At 33.3% G+C, this 16,436-nt stretch overlaps 2 protein-coding genes across 3 annotated transcripts; one reads left to right on the top strand and one right to left on the bottom strand.

Annotated features, from left to right (window-relative positions):
• Positions 1-660: 660 nt before the first annotated feature.
• LOC106674176 (eukaryotic translation initiation factor 5A) lies at positions 661-5,788 on the bottom strand. Of its 2 annotated transcripts, none has more exons than XM_014406751.2 (5): positions 4,875-5,039; positions 3,090-3,233; positions 2,855-3,022; positions 2,400-2,534; positions 661-2,178 (listed from the first exon to the last, which is right to left on the bottom strand). In XM_014406751.2, exons 2-5 carry the CDS (start codon positions 3,195-3,197, stop codon positions 2,107-2,109), a joined length of 483 nt encoding a protein of 160 aa, XP_014262237.1. In that variant the 5' UTR covers positions 3,198-3,233; positions 4,875-5,039; the 3' UTR covers positions 661-2,106. The 2 variants fall into 2 exon arrangements, with proteins under 2 accessions (XP_014262237.1, XP_014262236.1); XM_014406750.2 differs by lacking the exon at positions 4,875-5,039 and adding an exon at positions 5,264-5,788 and having other exon boundaries at positions 1,754-2,178.
• Positions 5,270-9,670, top strand: LOC106674175 (F-actin-capping protein subunit beta). Its single transcript, XM_014406749.1, has 5 exons — positions 5,270-5,773; positions 5,970-6,181; positions 8,618-8,793; positions 8,857-9,056; positions 9,404-9,670. The coding sequence occupies exons 1-5, from the start codon at positions 5,771-5,773 to the stop codon at positions 9,644-9,646; spliced, it is 834 nt and encodes a 277-aa protein (XP_014262235.1). The 5' UTR covers positions 5,270-5,770; the 3' UTR covers positions 9,647-9,670.
• The last annotated feature ends 6,766 nt before the right edge of the window (positions 9,671-16,436 follow it).

Here is a 16,436-nt window from a genome sequence, read left to right as displayed (position 1 = left end):
ATACGAGAGTACAAGACTAGTAACTACGAATTTTCGACAATTTCTATTGCTTGTTGAATCCCTTATCTCTCTTCACTACTAAAAAATGAAATGTTACATCAGCCTGCAATTTTCTTGTATTAATACATACTCCTTAAAAATTAATGAAAAAGAAGATTAAGCATTTTTTTATACGTAGGTATTTTTTTAACACTCTTTGTAATCCAAAAACCCTCCTGCAGTGATTAGTTCAGATTACTGAGAAAAAGTCTAGAGTATCAACACATGTTTGATAAAAATGTCCATAGACTATTCAAAACATTTATCGCCTTTAAAATGTCCGATTTCATGCTAATAAATAAAATTATATAGCACTACTTCCCAGATTTTATTATTATTTTAAATTTTACAAGCTGCAAACCCAAAGTAACACCTATTGAGAATGTACCAAAAAAAACTGTACAAAGAGTATTAAAAAAATGCAATACTCCAAATTATTTTATTTTAAGGGCAATTTATAAAGGAAAAGAAACAGGTACTGATTATGCATCGGAAATATATTCCAACAGATGACTATTGCTTGGGCAAAATCGATTAGCCTTACATCGTACACATGAAGTCATTACAAGGATCAGTGCATTACTGGGTCATAAATATTAACAGCAAATAAAGCTTACATAGAACTGTTAAAAATATTTTACTGACTTAAAAAAATGAAACATTATAATTGGTAAAATATAACAATCACAAACATACAAATTTTAAGCTATTTGCATACTTAAAAATAAATGGAAAAAATGTTTTTTTTCTTTAAATAATTGTTTCGGTATAACCTTTTTAAGAGTAAACTGTTGTTTGAAGTTAACTGTTCAGTTCAGCCCAATGGGCAAAATGAGAATAAAAAAATACAAATCTAACAAAAAGGGTTTACAATTCATAAAAATAGCCCAAAGCTATTAAGTTGCACAATGGTTTAAAAAAAACACTAGTTTAATTTAAAATAGGCCACCATACAAATAAATGTTTTCTTTACTACTTACCAGAAATTGTCATAATAGATTGCAAAAATAAATTTGAAAAAAATAAAAACAATTGCTGTATAGTTGAAGGATCTTGACATTTCATGCTGTATTAGCTTTTATACTTATTCGGTGATTAATGTTGAGTATAAAACATTTTAACTTTAATTAACCAAATTAATCCGTATTTAACATCCACACGTTTTTGTTAAAAGTGTTAAATAAAACTTTCTATGTGAACAAAAAACAACTGTGTAAAATTTGGAGTTCCACTGTAAGAATTCACAATATACTTGCTGCAACATAATGTTCAATGCACTAAGCTACTTATATATTTTGGTAACGGTCAACTTTGTTGTACATTCACTGGAATTTCAAGGAATAATTAAAATGTAGTGTATTAACTCAAGGTTTATTTTAAAAAAAATAAAAATAAATAAATAAAATAAAGTGTGTGAGATAGCAAAATCTGTTGCTTTGTTTTGTATGTAATTCGTAGACATTAATTCGTTAAAAATTAAAATAAATATGTAATTCAATTGTTCCTGGCAGTGACTTTTATAAATCAAATTCTGGACAACTTTACTGCCACCAAAAGTAAAATGTACAGCAAAGTAAACGTAACAGCTGCCTGAGTTGAAAAATAACAAAAAGATATAAAATAATCGTTATCAGGAAACAGTGTTCCATATTATTGTAACATAAAAATTATACTATTATGAAAAGGTGCTTTGGGAAACTAAAAAATAATCAGGTTTCATTAATTATATCATTTATTCCCCCTCTTGGCCGAACGGACTATCTCTGGCAAAAGAGAAGAAAATTATCAATAAAAATACTTTTCCTTTTTTATTTAGTAACTGACAATAAATATTTACTCTTAGGAGAAAGAAGAAAAAAAAAAAAAGAAAAAAAAAAGAAGAAGTTTATATAATAAATGTGATTTATAATGGATATGCTATATAAAAATGCATAATTTAGTCAAAACCTTCAAGTTTAATAACGCCATATATTTTTCCCCTCCCGCCGAAGAACGTCCGTGCAACATTTTTGCATCCGTTCGAAATGCAAAATAAAAAACAGCAACTCCTTGGAAACAGATGAATTATTATTTGTCGAGAGCGGTGTTGGTTTTAATCGCAATCACACATTCTTCTCCACATGACTTGAGGACAGTACACTATAATAAAAAATAAGAAAAAAATTATATTGCGTCAACTATTAGCAATAACAACGGTGGAATATTACAAAACCAAAATAATATCAAATTTGTAAAATTTAAAATAATATATTATCAAACTATTAAGTACTACATATATTTTTTAATTGACACTTCAAATAAACATAAGTAAATAAATATGCATTAAATTAAATATCAACTCTAGAAAAATTTATACTGACCAAAAGTTCTTTTCCAGCGTCAAATTCAGATTTTAGTTGAGATCCTAATTCCCCATCAGGGACTTTGAGATCCTCACGAAGATCACCGTTATCAGACATAAGGCATAAATATCCATCATCAGATATGTCTGTCAACTGCAAAAACATAACAGATAATCTTTTGTCTATTTATTTTTTATTATATATTTTTGTTAAAAAGGGTATGTATTTCAACTATGAGGTTTATATGATCCCTCAAGGTATCGGCGTTTTTGAAAAAAACACCCATTTTTGAGTATGTTGGGTTCGAATCCAGCGACCCTGAATTCGAACCTGGACTTTGATCTTACAGTGATGAACGCCTTAATTGAAGACTGTATTTTGGTGACTTATATATTATCTTCTTATATATATATCTCAGTGCTCAAATTACTCAATCAATAAATTAACCAAACACACACACACATGCTTTTTACCTGATAGTCTTCTCTTTTGACAAAGGGAACATCCATATTATGAGTCGAAGGGCAGATATCTTCATATTTTTTTCCGCTGAATATGTCTAACCCTACAAGATGTACCTTAGCATGTCCATGTTTACCAGTTTTTGAAGTTGACATCTCAACAATTTTACAAGGACGAGCCTAAAGAACGGTAAATTTAAATTAAAATGAAACACAATTTAAGAAGATGAATAAGAAAGTAACTGACCTTGAGCATAACAAACCCGTTTTTACGCAGAGCAGAACACTGCATCGGGTATGTCACTGATGCTCCTGAATCACCAGTATCAAAATGAGTGTCCTCGATGTCTGCCATTTTATTTTAATAGTGTTTTTTCGTCACGGAGCGAAACTAAAAATAAAATCATTTTAAAAATTAGAAACAATATTGTTTGTAAAATAAAAGAAAGAAGGGGGGGAAACTATTTGCGACTAAAACCATCCTTTTAAACTACCGAATAGTAGAATTGTTTGTCCATAAGCCTTTTTTGTTCACCATGTTGTAACAAAGTGCCGCATAATAAAAAAAACACACCTATTGATTTGCACTGGGCAATAATATACATAAATGATGATACGGTAGGCAATCAAAGAGTTATTTGAGCTGTTTACGTTTCCCACACTCTTAAGCTATGCAATTCTAAAAAGAAATACACATGAGTACTCAAACAAAGGTCAAAGTTTTGTCTCAAGTCTGCTACCACCAAATTGTTCAGATTCCTTGATCAATTGCTTGTTTAATTGATATGTTTACCCCAAAGTAGAAAAATTACATTTTAGTTTTAATTTTAGGTTTGTTTTTTTATGTGCTTAGTTTTTAGCACTAAGCAATAACTTTTCTCACACCACCTTCATTATTTCTATTTGTATGCCTGGTTTGAATTCAGGGATGCTGGATTATCTTATCCCGTTTTTATTTCTTTAGATTCTGCTTTACACACATATGTTTGTACATATTTTGTTTTACTTGTATACTAAATTTGCCAATTTAAATACATAATTATAAATTTTTTTTTGAGGGCTGGTACGAATCAATCTCATTACAATTAATTACAACAGGGAAATTGATTTGTCAGAGTCAGTCAGAGTACAACAGTCAAAGAACATATTGAACTCGTATCTCAAAGTACCACTGTTATTTCTTTGCAATTTTTTTCTAATATAAAAAACAAAAAATCACAAATAAGTACTGAAAACAACTTCTATGTTCTGTTAAAATCCAACTCAAGAAACACGGTACCACAATATATTTTATATTTAATATGATAACAATATCAGCAGAATGTTTGATGTCGCAGTTCTGAAGGCAAATACGAAAACCAAGAATATGGGCAAAATACATACATCAGTATGTATTATTTATATTTTTATTGAGATAGATAGCGACTGTGAGAGAGTGAGTGAGAAAGAGAGAGAAAAGAGATAGTGACTGTGAGAGAGTGAAAGAGAAATAAATAAAGAATGAGTGAGAGGGAAAAAGAAAGAGTGAGTGAATGAGAGACACAAAAAGAGTAAGTGTGTGTGTGTGTGTGTGTGTGTGTGTGNGAGAGAGAGAGAGGAAAACGGTGTGTGTGTGAGTGTGAGAGAGAGAGGAAAACGGTGAGTGTGTGAGAGTGAGAACGAGAGATTGCGAGTGAATGAGAGAAAAAAAGTTGAGTGCGAGAGAGGAAAAGAGTTAGTGAGGGTATGAGAAAAGAGTGAGTGTGAGAGAAGTCGAGAGAATATTGTCGAACTTCAAATATACTCTAAATACGGAGTCTTAAGGACGATGTTTGTGGCGAAAGTGGAACAGTAACGAAACGTGTGTGTCCAAATACATCGAACACCTGGGAAGAGAGGTCGATCCTCTTTCTCAAGGGTCGGCTAAAATTTTTCGATTACAATTAATATTAAATTCGTCTGACGAAACGATGGAACGATTAAATCCGGACATGCATCAAAACTGTGGATACGATTAAAATCTTGGGGGGAAAAAAATAAATTTCTCACCAACCTGGAAGGACCACGTTTTTAGCGCTATGTCGGTGCGGATCGATAGCGAAGGGACAGGGTATTTACAATCGGGCCGGGTCCATTTTCAGACGTTACAACCCAATACGGAGTGAAAAATGGAAATAAAAACGAGTAAAATTCTATTATAAATTAATAAGGAAATGAAATAAAACAACATGGCGCGAATCGGCCATGAAGTGCGGTGTCAATAAACCAGTGAGACTCGCGGACAGCCGGCTGCCCGATGGAATTTCCTCCTCGAAACTGAAAAACCCTATTTTCCCCTAAATGTCCAATATCCGAAGGAACTTAAATGAAGGCGAAATTGCCGAATTTCAAATAAAACCAGAGTATCGACTAGATAATAATTAATAGAAATTATGTACTCACATGTGGCCAAAACGGGCAACAGTGGAAACAAGGAGAACGGGCAGTGGAAGCCGGAGCGCAAGCGTAGAAATCACCACGTCGAGAGTAACTCTGAACCGAGTCACGGGCACGATTCCAGATGGCACTGAAGTCTTCCACACCGGCCAAACTCAATCGTATATAAACGTATTTTTATATTAATACGATCCGAGGGTGAATCCTTTTCCACGGATTTACTTCCTCTCAATTTTTATTAACAATTTTCCGTCTGATTTGTCCCTCTCTGAGCGAAAAATAATAACTTACTTATAACACGAAGTCGTGAACGAAATTTATCATATGAGGTCTGCCAAGGTCACCTTCTTGTATTGTTCCATGTTCTTTCTGGACAATAGTAAATAATCCTCTGTCGTTCTTCAGTAGATAAAAATTCCAGTCTCTGGACGTTTTCTTCTCAACACAGTCGAATCGGGGAACTTTGAGAAACGAGAGACGTCTGAGAAAAAAGTCTAGAGAAGAATTTTAAAAATGGTAAATAAACTTAAATTTTGTAATCGATGTAAATATATTATCAGGGCAAGAAAGTATTAGTCATTTCTGAGACCGGCCCTATGTGGACCCGTCGGTTTTCATGTTAGGACTTGCTTGAATTTTTAACAATCCGGTTTTTTTACCATCACTCGTGATAATTTATTTGTTCCATTTACGTGTTTTTTACGATTTACAGACAGATCAACAGATGGACTGTGCTTTAGATCTGATGAGGAGGCTGCCACCTCAAGAGATTGAAAAAAACTTGAGTGATTTGATTGATCTGGTCCCATCCCTCTGCGAAGATCTCCTTTCTTCCGTTGATCAACCGCTGAAAATTGCGCGCGATGATGAGGTCGGCAAAGATTATCTGCTCTGTGACTACAACAGGGATGGTGACTCATATAGGTACAAGAGATTAATTTTGTTTTATTTCTATTTTCAGTAAGTGTGTGCTCCTCTGTTGAATTGAACGTTATCATTCCCATAAATAGAAAAATAAGCCAAACGTGTGATATTTTTATACTCGATGTATTGTACAACTGACGTTTGTATCATAATAACTGAACTATATTCATATTAATCCCTTTTATGTTTAGTGGTCTAATTGACCAAATTACCAATTTCAATTAATTATTCTTTTTATATAAGGTCTTTGTTGAGATGAGCAAGTTAGTGTCATAAGCGGGATTTAAACCCACAACCTTCGGCCTGATACGTCGCTGCTCTAACCACTTGAGCTATTGTGACTTCTACTTTTCATCCCAATCAACCTTTCATAAAAATAATATTTAACTGAAATAACAATTTTGTTCAGTTGTTCATTTTGTCACTAAGCATAAAATGGATTAATATTTAATAAGTAAAGAAGTATCACTTCACTAACAGCTCCTTGTGGCCTCTTAATAACTCACTGAGAATCGAACCCTGATTACACGACATTTAAAAAATGTTAAAAAGAGGGAAAATTCAAAAGATTGTAGGCTGAGTTGGGGAGTTGGTGTTCGAGTGGATCTCACGATAACTCAAGTGGTTAGAGCAGTGCCGAATTGAGCCAAAGGATGTGGGTTCAAATCTGTGACACTACTTTTTCATCTCAATCGAGACCTTATATAAAAGAATAATTAATTGATATTTTTTTTAAAAAAAGGAGGTGTTGGTGGCCATAATGATTTAGGTTGACATGTGTTCATCACTGTCATGGCTTTTTTTCACCCAAAAACACTGGCACCCCCAAGGACTTACATGAACTCTACTGTTGCAAACCCCTCTTAAAAAAAGTTTTTTAATAAAAAAACAATTCAGGTTAAAATTATTTGTGAATAAAAACTGGTCGATACATCTAACCCTTTAAACTACTTTAAAGCAAAATTACCAATTTACACCTCAGCATAGTTGTCTATCTGAGGTAGTAGCAAAATTACCAATTTACACCTCAGCATAGTTCCTACCTGAGATAGTAGCAAAATTTCCAATTACGTGTCAGCATAGTTGCCTACCTGAGGTAGTAGCAAAATTAGCAATTTACACCTCAGGAAAGATTTCTTCCTTGCTTCTTCCTCTTAGGTATATTATAGTGAGGGAATGAGAGAGAGAGAGAGAGAGAGAAAATGAGAGATTTTTCTCACGTAAAAGAGAAAAATCTCACTCACCCATTATCTCTTTTTCATTCGCTCACTTACTGTCTCTCTCATCCCTCATTTACTATCTCTCACTCACTCACTCTCTCCCTCTTTCATTCACTCACTATCTATCACTCATTCACACCTGAGGTAGTAGCAAAATCACCAATTTACACCTCAGCATAGTTGCTTACCTGAGATAGTAGCAATGTTATAAAGTGGTGCTATGAAAATAACATGTCTTTGAACATGCTTTATTATCACTTACTCCCATAAAGTTACAAATGTTTCTTTTCAATATAAGATGTCCGATGTAACATTTTTCCTTTTTAAAAATAATATTTATTCCCCAAAATTGCTATCATACCTCAATTTTCACGTCCCATCTGTCTGCACCTGTGGTAAAACAGTATTCTACCACCAATTTTCCCATACCAATTACATTTCTCGCTCTTCCATGTACAGAATTAATACTATTAATTATATATTAGTATAATTAATAATACATCTAAAGCCAGATTAAAGAGGAATTGTACAACAATTAGTACTTATGTTTGTGTATATAATTAATTAATTTTATTTACAATTTTTTTTAAATTTACTAGTCAAATCCTAAATTACCAACTTACACCTCAGCATAAAGCAGAGAAAATCAGTCGTGAAACTTGTCTCATGTTGTGGATACATAGCTGAGACTTCAAAATTTTGCATGAGGATGCTTCGAGGTGAGCTGACCGGTTGTTGGTTTTTAGTGCACATCAAAGTGCTTCGCATTGTCTGTGCAATTCAGACACCGTGTAAATGCACACGTTTCTCTAGCTTCAGAATGAACCAGGAGGACAGCATTCTATTTATCCATCTGTATCAGATCTATCAATTTTTGTGGCATACTAAAGATAAAAGTCATAAGAACAAAAGAGGATGCATGGAAGGATATTTTTTTTTAAATAATGTAAATTAATGACTACTCTGCAATAAAATTTGGTGGTAAACTAGCGAATGAACAGGAAAATTGCACATTTAATACTTAGCAAATATGTTAAAAATTATGAAAATCATATCAGTAGCAATAGACAACATTGATACACTTTTTGAGGCCTAATTAAATTAAAATAGATTACTTGCATCATATTATTTTTTAGAAAAAATTACCCACCTCCTTAAAAAAAAGTTTTTTTAAATGAAAAATCGATTTAAATGCCTTTTATTTAATGTTTTGTAGGTCTCCTTGGAGTAATATATATTATCCGACATTAGAAGATGGTTCTATGCCATCAGAGAGGTTAAGAAAATTAGAAATGGAAGCGAACACTGCGTTCGAACAGTACAGGGAGATGTATTTTGAAGGTGGAGTTTCGTCGGTTTATCTCTGGGACCTTGAAATCAATGGATTTGCCGGTAAATTTTCATACAATCTTAAATTGTGATTTTTGGTTTGTTTTGTAAACCTTTGTAATTTAGGTGCCATATTAATAAAAAAGGCTGGAGACGGGTCAAAAAAAATCAAGGGTTGCTGGGATTCTATTCATGTTGTCGAAGTTCAAGAAAAAAGTAGTGGTAAAAATGCACATTACAAACTTACTTCTACTGTTATGCTTTGGCTTCAGACGAATAAAACGGGGTCCGGAACTATGAATTTAGGTGGAAGTCTAACACGTCAGGTAATTAATTGTACTAGAATTCTTTATTTCATGTACTTTCTTCAATCTTACACAGATCTTTTTATAAATTTGGTCAATAAAATGAGATACTTTTTATTACTTTAAGGAAAATTTATTTAACTATTTCCATCACCATTTTACAGTGGTATCTCCATTTCTTTTTTCTCCCCCCTCCCAAATATTGTTTCATTTTTCCTTCTAAAATTCAGATTTCTTGAATTTTTGTACATTTCTGATTACTGGAATGTTTGAAGTACCGAAGTTTGACTAGGGAGAGATAACACTGTGATTTAAATTATTGCTTCTTTTAACAGCTCTTATACTGGTATTACATTTTTTCTTTTTAGGCGGAACAAGACTCAATAGTTTCGGAGGTTTCTCCACACATAGCCAACATTGGAAGAATGGTGGAAGACATGGAAAATAAAATAAGAAATACACTTAATGAAATTTATTTTGGAAAAACAAAAGATATAGTAAATGGTCTTAGATCAGTAGAACCATTATCAGGACAAAGAGCGCAAGCAGCATTACGGCAAGATCTTGCTGCAGCATTACAAAAGAGACAAGCAAAAACATCCGATAATTGAGGTTCCTTTATAAGTATTTCCTAAGTAAGTTTGATTTTATATATACTATAGATAATGTTTTTATATAAATAACTATTCTGGGCTTGGCTTCCTTCTTTTTTTTTTTTTTTACTTAAGCCTTTGTGAAATTGCATTGGGTCGTGAATCTGGGACATAAAACCCTTAACCACGTGGTCCAACTAACTGAGAGGCTGACATTGGCCTGCATGAATTGATAGTAGTTTTGCCTTACACATGTCGTCTATTCATATAATATTTGTTTTTACATTGGCATTATTTGGCTTGTATGGCAATTATGCAAAATTCCCTATCCGACGGTTAATTTTTAGCATTCTTGTGAAATTTAAAATTTCAATGAAACTTTTATTAATTATTTCTTTCATAATGCTAGGGCAAAATTTGATTTTTAAAATGGTTTTCTACCTTCTACCGATCATTCTAGTCTGAAGAAGTTACATAAATACATAATAGTATTTTTGTATTGGTTTAAAAAATCAATGCAATTTGTAGATTGGTCATGAATAATGCTATATGTTTTATATGTTCCAGAAACAAGTGGACTTGGAATTCTTTGCTTATGCATACTAAACAAGGTTTTTAGTTCATTAATACAAAGAACAAAACTTTATTTGTGAAAATTTCACATTCTCTTTACGCTAATACTTCTTATGTAACTAATTATACATATATATTATTATTTTTTCATGTGTACATAAACTTTCCATAAATTATGTATGACTTTATAAAACTATTTTTATGGTGTATCCAATTAAAATAATTGTTTTCCAACTGAATGTATTAATTTTCATCAAGTAAAATTATTTAATCAAGATATTATTAATGTGTTCGGTATTCTATCATTGTTTCTTTTTACCGAGAGGAATTTATACTATGTTGGCAAATTTTTATTAAAAAGTACATATAGTGTTGAATACTTAAACAAATGAATAATATCAAAAATTACATTTACAAAATTAATACAATTTTTACTAGTTGCTTTTCCGCCACCTGGGGTCGAGACAAAATGTGAATACAAATTTTTATAAAATTAACGTATTAAAAAATTTATTAGTCGCAGAATTTGTTTTTTGTTTTTGTTTTTTAACGTATTGTTTTGTAAATTGCTTTTATGTACAGAATTTAAAGAAATTAATTAAATAAATGACTGTATAAATACAAGGTAAGAATATTGTACATGAGCTAATAATAAATAGTCCAGGTATGATAAAAAGTTTTGTTAAAATAAAATATATTAATTTTTATTTGTCTTGACTTTTATTGATCATAGAAAATTTCAACTGTTTTTTTTGCACTTTTAAATTCTGAAAACATACTTGTTCCTAACCCCCACCTTTCTGCAAATAAGACACCCAGGCTATCAACAGATTATAATTTCTTTCAACAATATTGACAAAAACATTTTATAAAAATGAAGATTTTTGCTGTGAAGTGATCGATAAGCATGACTCCATGTGTTTTTTTTTTTTTAAATTGTGAAAGATGCAAAAGATAAAATTCTACCACTAAATTCAAGTGAGGTTTTGAGAACTCTGTTAATTTAATTAAATTATTCTCTGGAATTCAAAATGTGCATTCCATGTTTATATGGATTTGCAACAATGTGAAATTGTATAAATCTAAAAATTCTTTAAAAAGTTTATGTCAATATTCGTGGTATAGAAAATATTGGCACTCGACTGAATTTTTCATTAACCTTTTACTTCAGTTTGTTTTATCTGAAACAGAAAATTGATTAAAAACTTTGAAATGAATAAAACAAAAGCCAGACAAGGGCTAATATTACATAAACCCAGTGCCGATTCAGCATGAATTACAGATTTTAATAACACAATTTTGGCAACCTATCATTCCCCACAGAAAGCAAATTTTTTCATTAAACGTTATTATATATTTGGACCTGCAGTGTTCTCTGACAACAAAAGACGTAATTATTAAGTAAATGAAGGCAAAGTAAACAAAATAAATCTGAAAGACAAAACTACAATATTTAGATACATGTTTAATGAAAATAATGCTCTTTGTAGTTACATAATAAGACTAGAGTGCAAGATTTAGGTAAACCAGCAAATGAAATAAATTGTAATAAACTTTTAACAGTGAAATATAAAAGCATTAAAAAATAAATAAATTGGTAAGAAAATTCAACTAGAGTAGGGTTGTAGGTTTTTCACAGATTGCCCAGAACTATTGAAGATGTCAATGCTATTGCAGATGTTACTTTTAATCATCATGCGGTGTAGAAGAGAAGAGAGCATGGGGTTAAAAGCTTTGGAATTCAATATAAAATAGTTTGCAGGTTTTGGGAGAGTGCGAAGGGACGTGTAGCTGTAGCTGAGAGAGGAGAAAAGGACTATCAATGAGATTGTTTAATAATTTAAATACAAAAACAATATCAAAGTAATCCCTTCTTAGTACCAGTTCAAAAAGTTTAAATACAGAGCGGATTCTAGGATAGGCAGAGTTCGGAGGAAGATTGAGTGCAAGTTTTTTTTAACAATTTATTTTGTACAGATTGAAGAAATTTTTGATATTTTAGATAGTGTGGGTTAGGGACCTGCGAAGAGTGAGAGGTGGTATTTAGAAACTGAGGAGATAGAGGTGGTGAATGAGTATAGATATTTGGGAATCCGACTCATGCCGGCACTGTCAATGAAGAAACATGTTACGGTTACGGTGGATAAAGCAAGGATGGGACTAAATTCTATCTGGAGACCTCTTATAGACAACAGCGATATTGTGTACCCAACAGCTAAAAATATTTAACAGTCAACAGGTCTATTTTATGCTACGGCGCTCAGGTTTGGGGAGGAGAGATGTTTGGACAGGTAGAGGGGTTTCTACGGTTCTTCATCAGGAGGCTATTTAGGCTGCCTCAGTACAAACCCACAGCCTTCTCTACACTATAAAACCACTTCGATTACATAATAAGAATTTTATCCCTACCAGATAATAAACTCCCGAAGATCCTTGCCTAGCAGATTGTAGATAAAGAAATGTATTGGTTTAAGGAAATAAAAAGGCATATTATGCAGTTTAATTTGAACTTGTCCTTAGACTGGAACAATATCGACAGAGTTGAACTGTGGAGGGATGGTTTGAGACTAGTTAGACGGTCCATTTGTGACAATATAAAGAGACAATATCGTCAATTCAGACAGTTTCCCACTCCTTAGAGAGCTTCTATTCAAATCCCCAAATTATCTAATGGATCTCTCGCTACCCTTAGATAGCATGCGGTAGATAATTAAGTGTCGGGGGGATCTGTTTAACTTAAACTACAAACATTTCAAGCAGCAGGATATTAACTGTGAACTTTGGATTGGTACAGAGCGGGAGGATTTGTTCCATTTCTTGGCAACTTACCCTGCACTGGCCGCTGTCAGGAAACAATATTTTGGTAGGGAAACTCTGTCTAGTGAGATTCTGCTAGAATATATTAATGGCAAGGATGTGTTGGTAAATTTCTGCAAAGAGACTTATTATCTTAGAGCCAGAATCAGAGGCAACTGGTGAGGGTGGAGGCAGCTTCTTTTGTCGGATTCCCCTGAATAGGTGAAAAGCTCATCTTCGACCTGAATATTGTATATTAAACATTTATTATTTGTTTTGTTTTTTACTATTATTTCTTGTGGTAGATAATATACTTCATTATTATTTATTTTTACTTATATTATTTACATTTACTTTAGTTTAGTTTATTATTGAGTTATGTGCATTATAGGTAATCATAAATAAGAGATGTATATATTTGTAATCATGTTTCAGCTATTATTATATAATTATGTTCTATTATTACATTACTGACATTTTAGAAGAAAGTATATACTCCTTTTGTAAATGTAGATGTAGATGTAATTTTTCAAGGTATGGTATGGCGCCCTGTAAGAGCTATTGTATCCCCCGTTCTCTGCCTAAAGCACATCGGTGAGCCCTATTTCATCAAGAAATTTGATTAATAGGCCCGGTTTCAGTGGTTGAAGCTCTTCTATGGTCACATTATACATCCCAAAACATTTCCTCCTGCGGGCTAATGTAGCTCTGCAGTTTGTTAGTAAATGTGTTGGTGTATCTTCTGCCTCCTTGCAGAATCTGCATGTGCCATCTTGGATTGTTCCAATTTTCTTTAAGTGTCCTGTTAGGATTCGCAGTCTGTTCCTGCTTCCTTTGACACATTCTGTGATTTCTTTCTTACCAAAATTGGTTAGAAGATTATTGGATTGTCTATGTCCAATGAGTGAATTCCATGGTTCCTTCATTTTCTTTTTGTCCTTCTGTCTGAGATATTCGTTAATAGTGTGGATTCCTATGCCACAGAAGGGTTCAGGTCCTGTCAGCGGTGTAGCAGCTCCTTGCCTTGCAAGGGTGTCCGCTTTCTCATTGCCTTCTACTCCCATGTGCCTGGGACCCAGCAGAGGCTGACTTTATTCTGCATACCTAATATGTTTAATTTGGTTTTGCAGTTCAGCACCATTCTTGAACTAATGATATTTGAGCTTAGTGCTTTGATGGCTGCTTGGCTATCTGACATGATAGCTATATTCTTGTTTTTGTACCCTTTACTTAGATTGAATTGGGTACATCTTTCAATTGCATGAATCTCAGCGTGGAAGATGATGGTGTGTTTTCCCATGGGTTCTGAGTATTTGGTTCCGGGTCCAAATACTCCTGCCCCCGTACCTTCTTGTGCTCTAGATCCATCTGTGTTCCAGAGGATGGTGCCATTTTTAAAGGAGCTATTTCTCTTTCTTTCCCATTCTTTTTTGGCACCCAGATTTATTCAGAATTTTTGGTTAAATTAAAACATCCTGTTCATGTCGTCTCTTGGAGCCATGTGTGACAGATGGCTTTCCATAGTTTGTTCCTATCTCTCCATTTCAGTTTTATTCCTGTTGGAGGTTTCTCTTTGATAAAGTTGATGATGGTTTTCTGCGCTGTCCTTTCTACCTACTATCTAGGGATTAATCCTAGTATTTTTTCCATGCTAATTGTAGGACATGTTCTCATTGCTCCCGTTATGCAGATGCATGCAAGTCTGTATTTTTGTGAGTTTTTTCCTTTTGGTCATTTGTTTTTCTTTATCATCCCAGGCTATAGTTCCGTATGTAAGTAAAGGTCTTACTATCATGGTGTACATCCATAACAGGGTTTCCGGTCTGCATCCCCAGTTTCTTCCTGCTATTCTTCTGCACACCATCAAAGCTCATGTTGCCTTTGTGATGATAGAGCTGATGTGTTTCTTAAATGTTAGTGTTTTATCTAGTGTGATGCCCAGATATTTGACTTCATTTTTGATTTCTATCACTTCATTTATTGAGTATTATTCCCTCAAGTGATCAAGTTTCCTTTTCCATGTAGAAGCGACTATAGCTGTTTTGTTGGGATTGATCCCAAAGCCAGCACTTTTACACCATTCTTCTGTGATTTTTAGTCCCTCTTGGATTATATCGCAGAGAGTTTCCTCGAATTTTCCCCTGGCAGTCAGGACTATGTCATCCACATATCCCTGACATTTTATTCCTGAATGGTCCAGGGTTTCGAGCAGTTCATCAACTGTTAGGCTCCATAGAAGGGGTGATAATATCCCTCCTTGAGGACATCCTTTTGTTGTGCTAACTTCTATAGTGTCTTTTCCTATATTTGTTTCAGCTATTCTAGTTCGTTGTAGTTCTCCAATCCATCTAGATGTGGTTTGGTCTACATCTTTTTTCCCCAGGGAGGCTGTAAATACTAATTATAATTACTTGTAAATATTGTATATTGTAATAAGAGAGATTTTAGTTATATACATTTATGTGCTAGACTCCCTCAAACGGTTTTAAACCATGAGGAACGTCTTTCTTGCTCTGTAATATATACTGCTGATTTGTAAACTTTGTATATATATTAAAGAATAAAGACGTATAGTAGTAGTAGTATGGGTTCCAAACAGGTGTAGTGTATTCTATTATAGATTGTACAAAAACTTTATAAAGATGGACAAAACAGAGGATTTTTAAAATCACAGGTGTTCTGGATGATAAAACCTAGCATTTTCATAGATCTATTTTTTTTTTTTTTTTTGTAGCTTAACTACATTAGCCCCATCCAGGGAAACAATTGTGATCTGTACTGACTCTTTGTCGGCGCTATTGGCCCTTAAAAACAACTTTTCAGTACATCCATTGATACAAGACATCCTATTTACCATTGAATCTCTGCAAAATCATGGAAATAGAGTAGTTTTCATGTGGATTCCTGGACACTGTGGAATATTTGGCAATGAGAAGGTGGACCATTTGGCAAAGCAGGCCGTCCTTAATGGAGTTAAAATTACAAAAACACCAAAATCCGATGTGACAGCTTGGCATAAAAGAAAGTCTTGGCAGTTATGGCAAACAAAGTGGGAAAGACTTCTAATGTCAAACTTAGGGAGATAAAAAACAGCGTAAAACCTTGGACCTCATCTCATAGAGGTTCCAGGCACGACGAAGTTGTCCTTGCTAGGCTCAGAATTGGTCATTGTAGGCTTACTCATTCTTATCTCATGGCAAAAAAGAGACTCCGCTTTGTGATGTTTGCACAGAAAGAACAACAGTTAAACACATTTTGACAAATTGCAAAAAATTTGTAGAAGAAAGACATCGGTTGGAAATTCCAACCAACATCAAAGACTCGCTTGGTGATGACTTTGACCAAATAGACAAACTAGTAACTTTCCTTAAAAAAACTAAACTAATTTTGGAAATATGAAGGTAAAATGATATTATTTAATGCAAAATCATTCAAGTTC

The sequence above is a fragment of the Cimex lectularius genome, unplaced genomic scaffold (genome assembly GCF_000648675.2).
Source record: "Cimex lectularius strain Harlan isolate CLEC.00 unplaced genomic scaffold, Clec_2.1 scaffold264, whole genome shotgun sequence".
Lineage (NCBI taxonomy): Eukaryota > Metazoa > Arthropoda > Insecta > Hemiptera > Cimicidae > Cimex > Cimex lectularius.
Note: the sequence above shows the minus strand (reverse complement) of the source record. Positions and strands in the feature narration are given on the sequence as shown.